A 15825-nucleotide genomic window follows, 5' to 3' on the forward strand; every position below is an offset into this window, starting at 1 on the left:
CTAAAATACTAAAAGTCTACAGTACACTAATGAAACTAAATACTCTGATTTTGACAGTGAATTCCTACTCAATTTGAATGGTTAGATGTTCGTAGTTATGAGTTGAAAAAAGACAAATGCTCATCAATATCGGCCTTTCAAAATTATTTATGCCCTCAATACCATGTCTCTAGATACATAGATCTTTTTTCAATTCTGTCGTTGTATCAGTCACTACTCCCTCTTGTGGTCGGCATTCCACAGTCTGACTCTAACTGTAAAGAACCCTTTCCTCCACGCGTACAAAATGTCCTTTGTAAGGAATAAGCCACGTGCCAGTATTTAAACATATAAATGAGATCGCCTCTGAGAAATTTTTTTTTTCAAGCTAAACAAGTCCAACTTTTCCAACCTCTCACCATATGAGAGACCTTCCATCCCTTGTAATATTCTAGTTGCCTCCCTTTGAACTGACTAATTTCTGAATAACCTATTACAATGTGGAGCCCTAAACCGGATCCCATATTGTAGATGTGGCCTCAGAAGCGATTTATAGAGAGGTAACAAGTTGGGATCACAGGATTTTCTATCTGTTTTTATACAACCTACAATTTTGTTTCCTCTTGCGGCTGCTGCTTGACATTGAGTATGCTGCTCAGTTTACAGGTAATGAGAATACCCAAGTCCTGCTCGTGTTCTGTAGTCCCAACTACACTCCCATGTAATGTGTATGAAGCAATAGGATTACTCCGTCCTAGGTGCATTACTCTACATTTATCTACATTAAACCTCATTTGCCAAGTGTTTGCCAATGTAGGCATCTCATACAGAACAATCTGTAATATACAATCTCGCTCAGTTTTTATTATCCTACAAAGCTTTGCACCATCGGCAAAGACAGACACTTCACTCTGAATCCTGTACCGAAGGTCATTAATAAAGAGAATATTTAAAAAAAAACGAGGTCTGCCGCAGATCTTTGTGGTACCCAGTGTAGACCATCCCATTTACAAAATCTACCATTTACGACTCAACCAGTTTTGTGTTACCCTTCTGCATATAGTGCCCCCGGTCCGTTCTAGAAACATCAGTACCAGGCCGTGATATCATATCAAATGTTGGTATCATAAAACCATTAGGGTATGTGCACACGATGCGGATTTTGTCGCGGATTTTTCCGCCACGGATTTGGAAAATCCGCAGTGCAAAACCGCTGCGGTTTTCACTGCGGATTTGTGTGCAGTTTCTTCTGCGGATTCCTCTGCGGGTTTTCAACTGCACTTTCCTATTGGTGCAAGTTGAAATCCGCTGCGGAATCCGCAGAAAGAAGTGACATGCTCCTTTTTTTCCGCAGTGAATCCGCGCGGATTTTTCTGCATCGTGTGCACTGCGGATTTTGTTTTCCATAGAGTTACATTGTACTATACACCGCATGGAAAACTGCTGCGGATCCGCAGCGGTCAAATCCGCTGCGGATCCACAGCAAAATCCGCATCGTGTGCACAAAGCCTTATAGTGTGAACCATTTTAGAAAAAAACTACTAAATTTACTAGTTTAGATGTAAAGACTAGACTGTACATGGATTTTGCTGGCTATGGCATTCTAAACATCAGAAAAAGATATTACAATTTCAGGGGCTCCACATTAATATGACAATATAACAGAGGAGGAGTGGGGACCCCATAGGCAGTGTGTGATGATCGCCTCATCTTTTGGAGCTGAACCTTTTAAGCCTGCTCCTTGTTTGGTACATAGAGAATCGAAAAGCAGATGTGCCTACCTCTTATCAGCGGCCTCCACGTTAATGGCATCCATTATGGCTTTCACAGTGTCTGTGATTTGCGTAGCTCTGATAGTGTGCTGCTCAAACTTAGTTTTCACTGCTGACTGCGAGATACACTCCTGTGGGGCCCAAGTCACAACACATTACTGTGATGCCATCCAAAGCAGGCAGGAATAGCACACGGCAGACGGCACCAGCCGGTGCCCGAGGAAAGGACTGGTTGCTGCTTGAATTAAACTCAAAAGCAAAAGAAAGCATGGCAAAATCCAACAGAAACATGAAGTATGATGAGGCAGCAGGCTCCGGCCTCCTCCTCCACTGCATGGCACAGTAATGTGTATTAGTACAAAAGCGCAGGAGCGGCGGCGGTAACAGAGGATGAATGAATCACATGGTGACGGAAGAGGAGGGGTAAAAAGGAAAATCATCAGAAACAATCATCCCTGAGCTGCGACTCTTCACATTTTAATGCCAATTCCACCAACTTTTTGAAAAGTGATTGTTGCTTTGTGAGGATGGGTCACGTCCAAGTGTGAATGATGAAGTGTTTATTCATCAGTAATGGACACATGGATTACTACATAGATGTACGCTGGAGCACCTGACATCGGAGAATCAGGGGCACACCTCCTATTGAATGTTCCCCACAGCACTGATCACGACAGGAGTACAAAAACGGTTTGCACTTTTAGTCCTCTGCATATTCTATAATGGTAAGGAGCAATGCTCGGATTGTTTCCAAGACTAGAATACATGCAGTTAGTGCCCATGGCAGCCATATAGTTCTACCGACTTCTCTCTCAAGCCGGATTTATATGTTCAAAATTACCTAATTGGCCCCCGTACACCTCAACTCCATATGTATGAACGCTTGGCCAAGATCTCATGTGTTCTCTATGGGAAACGCGGAGCACTGCGCTGCTAGACATATCTGGAGAACCAAGGAGCGGGCAGGAGGCCCCTACACCCATTAGATGGTCAGAAGGTTCTGCCGACTATAAGGTGTATGGGTGGGTGAGGGGGATTACGGGTCACAGCCTCCCAGATAAACTATATGGATGGCAGCTGAGCGAAGTATTTGCATGCTCAAATATTATCCTTCCCACTTAGAGAGAACCTGACAGCCAATACATGACGCCTGTGGTTCGGGCAGCAGGTATAAGATGCCTGCTGGTTGTTTACAGCCAGGTATTTTTGACTCTGAATAACAGTCGTTGAGTGAAGGGGCTCTCCTTAGGTGTGTGTGTAGTGCAAGACCTGAACAACATTAAGGGGGACATTACGGGGTAATGAGGAAATGAGGGACATTATAGGGCAGTTAGGGGGGTTGTTAATGGGATCTTAGTATAGTGCATGGTGGGGGAAACTATGCAAAGATGCAGTGTAGGCGAGATTATGGAAAGTTGCAATTTGGGGGGACATTATGGAGAGGGGTGGTATGGGGAGACAGTATGGCGAAGGGAAGTGTGAGGGTGATATTTTTGTATAGGAAACACAGTGAGGGGCAATTCTTTATTTATGGGCGCAGCATGGGAGATATTTATATTTATGGGGCAGTAAAAAGATACTTTTATTTCTAAAAGCACCTTGTAAGGATGTGCTACTGAAGACAGAGAAGAGAGTCGTTTGCAGAGACCAGCTCTGGGTGTAAAATCTCATCATGGCGTCTGTACTACAATGATACAAAAGTGATGGGAACGACTTGAATCAGAGGAGATATCAGCTATAAGCTTACCTGGATGCAAACATGTATTTGTGATACTGACTACGTCTCTTCAGTGTATGGTGCACAGACTGATGATGGCTGGTGACAACGTTCAAGATCTCCTTATAATTGTTAAGGACATACTGGGAATTGTGGGTTTAAGCAATATAAAAATATATGGGGCTGATCTGACATTACAATTGATCACTGTACTAAGCTTGGTTATGTAAACCTTTACTGATTGTAGTTCTGGTGTGGAATTCATGTACTGATGGTGGTTCTGGTGTGGCATTCATGTACTGATGGTGGTTCTGACACTGCATACATGTACTGATGGTGGTTTTGATCTTGTACATGTAGCTATCCATATCGTGCTTCATGGCCATGTTAAAATTTAGAAATCCTCAAAACGAGATTTGAGATTATGAGCAGGATTTGGTAAGTTTATGCTGCAAAAACTGTTTGTTAGTGAGTATTCATACTGATTTTCTTTGGAGCAGAAACTCTCTAAATCTTCCTTAAGTACTGAAAACTTGGTTGCGGTGATGTATTAATGTACTGATGGTGGTTCTAGTGATGTACTCATATAAGTACCCCCTTAAATTTTTCTGCTGCCCTTGGGATTGGTTCAGTATGGCAATGTGGTCCTTGGACCAAAATGTGATGTGAACCCCTAATCTAGGTAATGGACAGATCTGTAATTACACCCATCAATATTGAAATTACAACACCAAGAAGGAAAAGTCGTGGACTATGGAAATCAAGACGGATAGACATGTTAATGATATTCAATGGATGAAAAAATGGAAACCAAACTTTCAGTACATCTCAATTTATTCCACATCGACAGAGTGCTAAGTGCAGAAAAACACGAACTTACATGCCTTGGCTGCTATTAATGAGGTTATTAATGGTTGTCTGAGGAAAGTATTGCCACACTGAATGCACTTGTCCATGCAAATCATCAAGTTCCACTGCTGGCAGCTACCTTTGTAAAAGTCTATATGTTGCAGGCCATGATAGCACGTTTAGGTCACACAGGCTGCTTGCAGTAATCATGTGCCTTGGCATTGTCATGAGCAAAAACAGCTCTAGGGACACTGTGGAGAAATGGTAGCACCAGATCCATCACCAAATCAATGTGAAATCAAGCTGCTAGTGTACCTTGAATAAAGACTAGAGGGGTTGGTATACAATACATTATGCCATCCCACACCATATTCCTAGGAGTAAGACAAGCATGATGTTCCCTCGTCAAAGTCTCCTCTTGGTGTTGCCCACATGGTCTTGACAAATTTGAAGACTGGAGCATAATGATCCACTCTATACTATAAGTGAAACTGGACATCACATATCAAGCTTTTGGTATCAGTGTCTAAATAAACTATCAGAAGGTGTTTTTTTGACATTGGGGTATAAGCCAGATGTCTAGCTACAGGTGTTACTTTGACCTCACATCTTCACTCACCAAGGATATCGTAGTTCAGAAAAAGAAGGCAATGGAGGTCTATCCTCTCCAGTGACGAGTCCCATTTTTATCTTGGATGCAGTGATAGCCAGAGGAAACCAATATGGTCTCCAGACCAATGCTATGAAGATGCCTTCATGAGGGATCATAAAAATGTCTAAAGAAGCCATTTAATAATAATAATAAAAGATACTCTAATACAACACAATGTTGGGCGCATGTTGCTGGTGCTACTCAGAGCAGTATGCATTACCTACACATGATGCCATGCTATAGCCTGCAGTGTTTCTAGACTTGTCTCCCATTGAGGACATCTGGGAAATCATTGGTCGGCAATTGGATGGACAGCCAACAGTTGTGTATCTTGCCGATTTTCCCAAGTGTATACAGTGTGGCAGAATAACCATTAATAACCACTCAGATAGCAGCCAAGGCATGTAAGGATTTTGGGTGTTGTGCTCATACTCTGTACAGAATAAAAGAGGTTAGTGATTTTAACATGTTTATCATCATTTGCATAACACGTCTATCGATCATGTGAATTCCAGAATTCCAAGACTTTTCCCTCTTGGTGTTGCAATTTCAATGTTAAGGACTGGTTAATGTCTGTCTAGGTGTAAAAGATAAGAAAACTAATTATAACAAAATTAAATGGTTAAGAATACAGAAAAGTAAATGAAAGGGGTTATTGTCCCCCAAAGAAGTGAATCTAGGGGTCAGCAATGATGAACAACAGGCTGAAAGGTTAGCACACACTGCTAGAGCTAGATTAGAGAGGAACGGACAAAGAGAAAGAACTAGAACAGGAGAGAGGTTAGTAACCACAGGAAGCATATGACGAATACACAGGTTCATCTAGACTACAGACAATCCCCTCCAGAAAATGAGATGCATGTAATAGTCCACAAAGTGACCAGACACCATCAGTCCTTTATGGTGACTGACTGCCGTACCCGTACACTTCTGGCCTAAACTAGGAGGCACGAGAAGTGCGCTACTACGTTCACCCCCACTAAATAACCAGAATGGTCGAAGGACCCCATTATAGAAAAGTTTCATACTAAGGGGGTAACACTTCACCTCAAACAGCTTTTCAAATCTCTGGAACTCCAAGAACCTTATCTGAAATCCCTCAGCAAGAGCTCCACCTAGAGAACAAAAAAAAACATGAAAAAGATATGAAAACACTCTGGTTTTGTCAAGAGACTTTATAAAACATTTAAATGGGCTGTTCGGTCCAAATCGCCAAGTCTGCAGTCACTGTGTGAGAGCGGCCCTGATGCGTAGGTGATCAATGTTATTAACATATTTACAAAACGCCATCTTCTGACAAGCCACAGACATTATTGTCTATGGCTGATCAGTGTCGCTCATGGTAACTTGTCAGTAGGATTATCCCCTAAAAACCATCTTCACAATCATTAGTGACATGAAGACAGCTTTCTAAATCCATTAGTTAATCAGAGCGCTGCATAAAAAGTACTTTCAACCCCCCAAATTGTATGCAAAGGAGGCTTAAAGCATGACGCCAGCATTTTTTTCAGCACCGGAGTGGTGCTTGTAATCTAATATCCCCGTTAGTAGTTTTATACTTACCCGCTGCCGTCTTCACCTTTTATTTGTGTCGCTCCAGTCCAGCGGCATCATCTTGTGACCGCAGCTTCTGACTGGTCGGAAGTCACAAGCAACGGTCATAAGCTCTCAATGCAAGTTTATGAGAGCCAGAACATGGCCAACATAGACTTACAAACACTGAAACGAGCCGGTAGGTCACAAACTGCTGAACACCGAACGGAACGGTGCCAACAGAAGTTGAAGACGGCGGCAGATAAGCAAGACTAGGGTCAGGGACCTTAGATTAGAAACATTACTCCAGCGCTGCAAAAAGTGAAAACGGAGTGGTGCTGTAAGGTTCTGATTTATCAGTTTTCTGGTGCAAAAACGCTGTGTTTTGGACACGGCACAAAAAATTTGCTGCTTTTTGGCATTTTTAACGTCGTCTTGGCCAGCTCCTCCAACTACTTGAAAACTGCATCTACTGCAAATTCATCATAATTTATGCAAGTGTCAAATAAGGACAGATGTACTTCAGCCCCTGGTTGCAAATAGCAGCTGAAAGATGTGCCACATTTATTAGGAGGTGCATGCTTCTTCCAGCAGACTGACCATCAAGACTTGTGTGCAAAACGCCTAAGTGTTCACCTGGCATAACTAGATCGTGGCCTATTCAATCCTGCTGCTGGACCATTTACCGAAATGGCTGAAGCTACATCAACTTGTACAGAGCGTAGAAAATTAGCTATCAATGCTTAGTATTGTGCTTAGTGATGTTAGGCTTTCTAGCAGCTGCTCAGCAATGGAAACCTATTTCTGTGAAGTTCTGGGAACAATTATGCTGATTTTAGTGTCAGAAGCGGTTTGGAAATCGGCAGAGTATTGATGATTTTATGCCCCTCACTCTTCGGTAATCCCACCCTTACGGTACTCGTGGCAGAGTTGCTGTGAGTTTTAAGCACTTCCATTTTTCAATAATACCAGTCAGTTGATGGTGGAATTCTTAGGAAAGAAAAAATACATGTCATGAACCAAGTTGTTCCACCTGCGCCTGCGATTATATTACTACGCTGCTTGCAGTTAGATCATTAGGGAGACCATTCTATCACAAAGGTTAGTATAGACTGCCTGGCTAGGGGCGGTATGTTATACATATGGCATACACCTGTGGTAGTGGGACTGAATGACAAACCTGAATTCAGTGATTACGCACGTTTGGCCATACAGTGTGTGGATATATATGTATGTACACATGTAAACAGATAGTAATATATGCCATTCATTTCTGGGTTTAGTGTTCCTTTAACAAAATTTGACCGGGATCCTAAGATGTCAGAGTTGTGCCCTGTGGGCACTTAGGCTTTAGTTTGCATGTGACCGGAGTATTTCAAAGTGCTTTTAATAAGGTAGCTGTTATGTCTATTGACTAATAGATGTGGCTTCAGAAAGTGTTTAAAGGGGTTGTCCGGACAAAAGTCTACAGTCACTATGTACCTGCACACTGCCAGTTTGTATGCTGTCTCGATTACCTGGTGGGCGGTCACTTGACTACACATGAGATTTGCACCCACACACTCAAGACCACAAGCACAAAAATCACATACAGTCAGGTGCCTGCCAGTAAGCAAACTGCATACATCACAGGACCAACTGCCCGCACCGCAGAACCGTGACCGAGTGCGCACTGCCCACTGTCAGGATTCCCTAGTTTACAGTCACAAAGTATTCCAAGCCCAGCCAACCCCTGTAATAAGTCCAAATACGGTTTTATCAAATGATTGGGGTCTCTATCTTTAGACCTCCACCATGCTCCTCCTGATGTATGAGAAAAAGATTTCTGTGAACAATTTACATAATTGTGTGTAGACGACAGACAGAAGTAAAAAGTGACAAGGACGTTGCTTTGCTTGAATTTGTCATAGGGATGACTGCCATTCTATAGAGATGAGTGAATAGATTCACAAGACAACTGTCCAGCAGCAGCCCATATCAGTAGTCCGTGGCTGTCAGAAGGGAGCCCTGCTACCTGCCGGAGTCCCCAGTGCCCATTAGTAAGCCTGGAATCACCATTTCGGCAGGACGCATGTATTACATCGCACAAGGCCTACTATTCAGAAGAGGTGCTAGTGATTCCGGTAGGCAAGAATAGGTTTGCAGGGCCCCCGGCCACATACTAACAAAGCTGCTGAACAAGGGTCGATTTGCTCATCCCCACCAATCAGTAAAATATTGGTTATAATTACTAAGTGATGGAAAAAACATGCTTGTCAGACCTCTGGAAACTACCCACCTGCCTCCGGCATCCCCTGCGCCTTGTGCATCCTGGCATTCAGAACTTCTTTGGCAGAAACAAAAAATATGCGATTCTGTGCCTCTGAATGATCGACCACTTTCAATTCATCCACCAAGAATGACTGGCAGCGCTCAGTGTGTTGTTTCCGCACCTGCTCGTATGGAGATCAGAGCACAATGTCAGCACAGCCGCCATCTGTCCATTCCCAGTACAGTGACGCTAGAAGAAGCACGATTCCTACAGGACTCCTGGGAGAAGGGGCACACACATGCCCCATATACTACAAGGCCACAACTTACATCCTCCATGTACTCCGGCTCAGATGCGGACGCGTCCCAGCGATTATTTAAGATAAAGATATTCGGCTTAGAAAGTCTCTCATTCACCTTATGAAAGAAATGCTTTTCCTAAAACAGAAAAGATAAGTTCATGTAAAGATCTCTAGAATGTCGGGCAGTGGCTGATTTAGATAGATATTGTCAATTATTTATTTCATTTACTTGCTTATATAGCACCATTAATTCCGCAGCACTTTTACTGACACAATCATTGCTCTCCCCAGTGGGGTTCACAATATAAATTCCCTATCATTATGTGTTTGGAGTGTGGGAGGAGACCGGAGAACTTGGAGGAAACCCACGCTAACACGAGAACATACAAACTCCTTCCAGATCATTTCACCAGTAATTGAACAGTGATTATTTTCCTAATTTGTAGATAGATGGTTTAAAACAACAACAACAAAAAAAGAGAGATTTGACATTTGTACTCCTGCATTACCGTGTTCATAAGTGTAGACTCGGAATTGGCCACCAGAACAAAAACATCAGCATCAAGGCAAAACTTGTCAATCCAGCTGTCCAGCTCTGTAGTCACATCTGTTCCTGGGCTGCAAAATAGACAGTACACTCATCTGAGAAAGCATAGCCTGACCCTATAGTGTGTGTACATGGGGTCGTGTAACGCACATAGGGCAGCTCCTACATCACACATGGTAACATAACTCATACACTGATGTCAAGCACCCGACAGTTGTAGTAAAGGTGACAAGACAGCGGTATCGCAGACAGTATCCAGCTATTATATTCTTACCACGGCTAAATAACACCATGTGCTTTCTGGATACGGGATTTATAAGATTATGCAACAAAATAGTGAAAAGAGCCAGAATCACATTTTCCCATGAAGTCTCACCTGTCCACAAGAACTAAGTCGTCTCTGAGAAGTGCACATTTTGCTTTGGGCCAGAAGACGTGGACAAGACAACCGGCCTCCAAATCTCTATCCATATGCAGGGCATGAGCCAGCTGGTTCACTGTCTGCACAGGGAAAGGATTGTTAGCTCTATGCACAAGAAATCCTATAAAGCAGATTTATGGCCTTACTGTAAGACAGGTGGTGGCTAGTTTACATCAACACCGTATAAATGCGTATTCACACGTGGCAAGAAAACGTCATAACTGAACCATGTGACCATGAGCGCACGTCCTGACAAATCACTATTTTGTTTTAACAGCCATAAAAGAGTTAATAAAACTTTATAAGAAAAGAAAAAAAAACCTGTCAAAGATCACAGAGCGTGTAAGACTGGGCCTAGATGGGACCACCGCTATGCTAGTCATTACCAAGTGATGTCAGCAGAACGTCTCCAAATCAATAAGTGGATGAGGGGAACTAATAGTATGGCCGGCTGAAAGGAAAGAACCTAGAGAAAACTATTGTATGCCTAGTGTTAGAGGCTGGACACCATCGTGAAAACCTGACTGACATGTTTATATGCAGCAGGGTCCATCACGCTCCATTGGTGTCAGTCATGGAGCATCTCATATGGCTACATCAAGGTTACATTCATGGGTCGGTAAAATAGAATTTTTTTTAACTAAAGTTGACAAATATATAATGTATGCACCCTGTAGTTAACAGATTATTTTCTCAATTTAGGACTAAACAGCCTCACTTGAGAAAAGAACACTAAATGCCCTTATACAATTGTATCACTAAGCCATCTTATTGTCAGCCTTCACATGAGAACAGGCAGTGCCAGACACATTGGAACAGATTTTTAGGCACAAAAACACAATCATTAGGAAATTAAATAGTCACTGACGAAACTGATTTTAAGAGTCATTGTGTGTTTAAAGAATCATTGTGTGTTCACGGTAGTTTTGTTTTTCATTGCATCCCATCGCACAGTCACCTTCACGCTCTTTTTCTCCTCGGAGCCGTCGGTCATCAGATAAGCTTTGTCTCCATCCGTCCCCTCCACACTCAGGAAGCAGTTGGTGGTGTGTCCTATGCCGCTCGGCAAGACCTTGTCCCACAACATGGAGTTTATCACCGTGCTCTTCCCGCTGCTAGTTCTGAAATACCAGGCAACGATTAAGCAATTCTCATATCATATCACTGACACAGATATACAATATCATATACAAGCGGATCATGAAACTGTCATTTTGGGCACAGTATCATGGTCATCCCTGTCCATCATCAGAACTATGAGCCACTGACAAGTGCATGATGTCTTTATTTTTACACTTCCGTTTTCTTTTTATATCCTTGTTTTGATAAATTTCAAGTTTCTGCACATGGTGATATCAAATATGCTTTTATTAAATTATATATGGGGGGAAGTAGAGTTGAATTGTTATACATTTACATATTTTTTTTATACACTTTTATATAGTATGTAGACAAAATGACATTTTATTACGCCAAGTCACAGACAGGCTTCTTGTTGTACTGAGCTGTCACCGTTACCGCTCATTACAGTAATGAATATGCGGCTCCACCCCTATGGGAGGTGGAGCCGAATATTCATTACTGTAATGAGCGGTACCATGTGACCGCTCAGTACAGGAAGAAGCTGCGGCGCCGGGGAAGCAGGGACCACGTCAGGAGCAGGTGAGTATAATTAGACAGCCCCCGCTCCCCCTCCCCTGCCGACCCCTGGGTATGACTCGAGTATAAGCAGAGAGGGGGACTTTCAGCCCCCAAAAATGGGCTGAAAATCTCGGCTTATACTCGAGTATATACGGTAAATTCCCCATCAGAACAAGCAAATTTACAGATTCTCCATTAACTTAGCAGCCAGCGATGGTCAGAAAGCCTGTAAAAGCCAAACGGTGTAAAATTTTGAAATCCGATTGCAAAAAGGATTTTCAGCCAAAAATACATGTTAAATTAAAAAAAAGGTGTCTATGTCCTTTAGCCTCTTATTAAAGTAGACATTTAAAATATTTTACTTACTTGGAAATGCCTCATTTTTTAACACACCTTTAATATTCATGTTTAAACATTTCAGAAATACCTTCCAAAAAATGCCACCTTCATGTGTCTCCGTGACAGAACTTCGCCAATTCCAGCCAGCTTTCTTTTGTAGCTCTGTATCTCCCTTAGGTCATCTTCAGTTGTTATGTTTCTTAATTCTGGATTTCGATAAGTTTCTATGTAAGAAAAGAAAAGTTGCACATTTTGAAAATTTGTACAAAAAACAAACAAACAAACAAACAACAACAAAACAGTACAACAAAACAGTTTATGTCAAAAGATTACACAAAATCTGTGAGGCTGGACCCTAGATGGGACCACCGATGCGATGCAGTCAGACATTCTCCAGTTCAATAAGTGGATGAGGGGGAACTAGTATGACCTGCTTAGAGGAACAACCCTTGCTTTGAGGCAAGTTCTGATGGACATTGTTTGGCTCAGGGGTTCAAAGAGCACCCAAAAAAATATGAACTGTGCCTGAAGTGTTCCTATAGACGGGTTGTCCCAGGAACAAAGTACATTTTAAATCAATAGATATTGGAATAACAAGTTCTACAATTGCATGTATTAAAAAAAAATGTTCCTGTGCTGAGATAATCTTATAAATGTGCCCCCGTTTAATGGATGTGTCTGACTGTAAAGGAATATGGTCAGCACAAACCACAGCTCCTGAGCAGGGGAGGATGCAAAAGAGTATACAGACAGGACAGTATGGGATCACAGATGATTATTTCTGTGAAGTAAAACATTTCCATGTTTTACCTCATAGAAAGAATTAGCTGCGATCCTGTATTTTCATGTCTGTATACTCTTGCTTCCTCCTCTGCCCAGGATCTGTGGTATAATCAGACCATGTTCCTGTACGGTCTGACACCGCCATTACACAGTACACAGCAAAGGCACACTTATAAAATTACCTCAGCACAGGGACAATTCTTTAACACATCAAATTGTGGAACTTATTTTTATTCCAAGATCTATTCATTAATTAAAGTGTACTTTGTGGGAAAACTCCTAGTTTTCCTAGCACAACTGACCCCAAGAAACCCTAGAGTTTTCATGCAGTAATTTCATATATATATATATATATATTTATTTTTTTTTTATCCCAAAACAGGATTCGGTCAAGAAAAAAAAAAATCTTTGTACATTCAGTCTTTACAGTGGCTGGCGAAAGTGTTCACCCCCCTTGGCAATTTTTGTGTTCTGCTACCTCACAACCTGGAATTTCACTGTTTGCTTGAGGGTTTTCATCAGTTCATGTAAAGAACATGCCTACCACTGTGAACATTTGACTTTTTTTTTTTTTTATTGTGAAGCAAACAGATAGGACAAAATAGCTGGAAATTTCGGTGTGCATAGCTATTCACCCCCTAAAGTCAGAACTTTATAGAGCCCCCTTTTGTGGCAATTACAGCTGCAAGTCACGTTGGGCAAGTCTGTATGAGCTTTCCACATCTTGCTACTGGGATTTTTGCCTATTTTTCAAGGCAAAAATGAATCAACTCCAAGTTAGGCTAGGTTCCCATTGCGTTAATGGGAACGCGCTAACGGACAGCGTTGCACGGCAAAATTAACGCCGTGCAACGCGTCCGTTAGCGCGCCCATTCACGGCAATGGGAACGCGCAGCACTAGCGCGTGCCATGTTCGGCACGCGCTAGCGACGCGCCGGCGTTTTGTGGCGCGCCGCGGACGTTGCTTGCAGCGTCCGAGGCGCGCCCGCGGTCCTTTCCCCGCTCTCGCAGATCGGGGATCTGCGAGAGCGGGGACGTTACCGCGACCCCGGAATGCGGCCTGGTAAACATTGCGTTAGCGCAATCTGCTAGCGCTAAACGGATTGCACTAACGCAATGTGACCCTAGCCTTAGATGGTTTCCTCTGGTGAACAGCAATCTTCACATGTGACCACAGATTATCTAATTGGATTAATGCAAAACATTTACCGTATTTTTCGGACCAAAAGACGCACTTTTTCCCCCAAAAAAAGGGGGGAAAATGGGGGGTGCGTCTAATAGTCGCAATGCAGGCTTACCTAGGTGGCAGAGGTGCGGTGGCAGAGGTCCGGTGGCAGAGGTGCGGTTGCGGGGGTGTGGCGGCAGAGGAGGCGCAGTAAGCGGGGTCCCTTTCCCCGGTATGGTGATGCAGCAGGCCCGGTATGCAGCAGAGCCGGGTGAATCCTCTTGTTATCGGTGGTGGCGGCCATTTTCCGGAGGCCGCGCGTGCGCAGATGGAGCGCTCTGCTTCCCGGGGCTTCAGGAAAATGGCCGCCGCGATCTCCATCTGCGCACGCGCGGCCTCCCGCGGCCATTTTCCTGAAGCCCCGGGAGCAGAGCGCTTCATCTGCACACGCGCGGCCTCAGGAAGATGGCCGCGCCCACCGATAACAAGAGGATTCACCCGGCTCTGCTGCATACCGGGCCTGCTGCATCACCATACCGGGGAAAGGGACCCCGCTTACTGCGCCTCCTCTGCAACCACACCCCCGCCACCGCACCTCTGCCACCGGACCTCTGCCACCGCACCTCTGCCAGCTAGGTAAGCCTGCATGGTACGCCAGGGACCCCTCTCACGCCATACCTCTCACTGCACCTCCTGATCCCAGCACCTCCTGATCCCAGCACCTCCTGATCCCAGCACCTCCTGATCCCAGCACCTCCTGATCCCAGCACCTTCTCATCCCAGCATCACCCCACCTCTGCCGACACCTTGCTTCCTGTGACCCTGCTCTGCCACCGCCATAAGATACTGTAAATTAGGACAATAAGACGGACCCCCATGTTATAAAAAAATCTTTTTTTCTGCAATTTTCACCCCAAATTTGGGGTGCGTCTTATGGTCCGGTGCGTCTTATAGTCCGAAAAATACGGTACACCTTTCCCCTTAAACCACTCGAGCCTTGCTTTAGCAGTATGCTTTGGGTAATTGTCTTACTGAAAGATGAACCTCCGTCCCAGTCTCAAATCACTGAGACAAACAAGTTTTGCTCAAGAATATCCCTGTATTTCACACCATCCATCTTTACCTTGACTCGGACCACTTTCTTGTCCCTGCTGCCAAAAAACAACTCACAGCATAATGCTGCCACCATCATGTTTCACTGTGGGGATGGTGTTCTTAGGGTGATGAGCCGTGTTGGTTTGGCATCAGACATATCGTTTACTTTGGTGGCCAAAAAGTTAAATTTTGGTTTCATTTGATCACAGCACTTTCCTCCATACATATGGGAAGTCTTCCACATATCTTTTGGCAAACTCAAAACAACCCTTACAACTTGTGTGTGTAAATAAAAGCATTTTTCTGCCCACTCTTCCATGACGGCCACCTCCATGGAGTTTACGGCTTATTGTGGTCGCATGGACAGATACTTCAGTCTCTGCTGGGGAATTCTGCAGCTCCTTCAGAGTTACCTTTGGTCTCTATGCTGCCTCTATGATTAATGCCCTCCTTGCCCGGGCTGAGAGGTTTGGTGGGCGGCCCTCTCTTGGCAGGTTTGTTGTGGTAACCATGTTCTTTCTATTTGATGATAATAGATTTGATGGTGCTACAGGGGATCATCAGAGGTTCAGATTTTTTTTTTTTAACCCCTTGGCGACCGCCGATACGCCTTTTAACGGCGGCCGCTAAGGGTACTTAAACCACAGCGCCGTTAATTAACGGCGCTGTGGAAAAAGTGTATAGCGCCCCCCAGAGGCCGAATTTCTCCGGGGTCTCGGCTGCCGGGGGTAGCCGAGACCCCAGAGAACATGATTCGGGGTTTTTTTTACCCACCACGCA

General features: G+C 43.8%; 1 protein-coding gene across 2 annotated transcripts in view; it reads right to left on the minus strand.

Moving 5' to 3' along the window:
* The window catches only part of MFN1 (mitofusin 1), a 44935-nt gene that overhangs the window by 16406 nt on the left and 12704 nt on the right, over positions 1–15825 (minus strand). For both annotated transcript variants that reach the window (XM_069727271.1, XM_069727273.1), the window contains exons 3-10: positions 12091–12226; positions 10981–11143; positions 9978–10102; positions 9564–9672; positions 9083–9190; positions 8781–8934; positions 6017–6084; positions 1761–1882 (exon numbers count right to left, since the gene is read on the minus strand). In XM_069727271.1, coding sequence (XP_069583372.1) covers positions 1761–1882; positions 6017–6084; positions 8781–8934; positions 9083–9190; positions 9564–9672; positions 9978–10102; positions 10981–11143; positions 12091–12226 — 985 coding nt within the window. The remainder of the gene's footprint in view (positions 1–1760; positions 1883–6016; positions 6085–8780; positions 8935–9082; positions 9191–9563; positions 9673–9977; positions 10103–10980; positions 11144–12090; positions 12227–15825) is intronic.

The sequence above is a fragment of the Ranitomeya imitator genome, chromosome 5 (assembly GCF_032444005.1).
Source record: "Ranitomeya imitator isolate aRanImi1 chromosome 5, aRanImi1.pri, whole genome shotgun sequence".
NCBI classification, from domain to species: domain Eukaryota; kingdom Metazoa; phylum Chordata; class Amphibia; order Anura; family Dendrobatidae; genus Ranitomeya; species Ranitomeya imitator.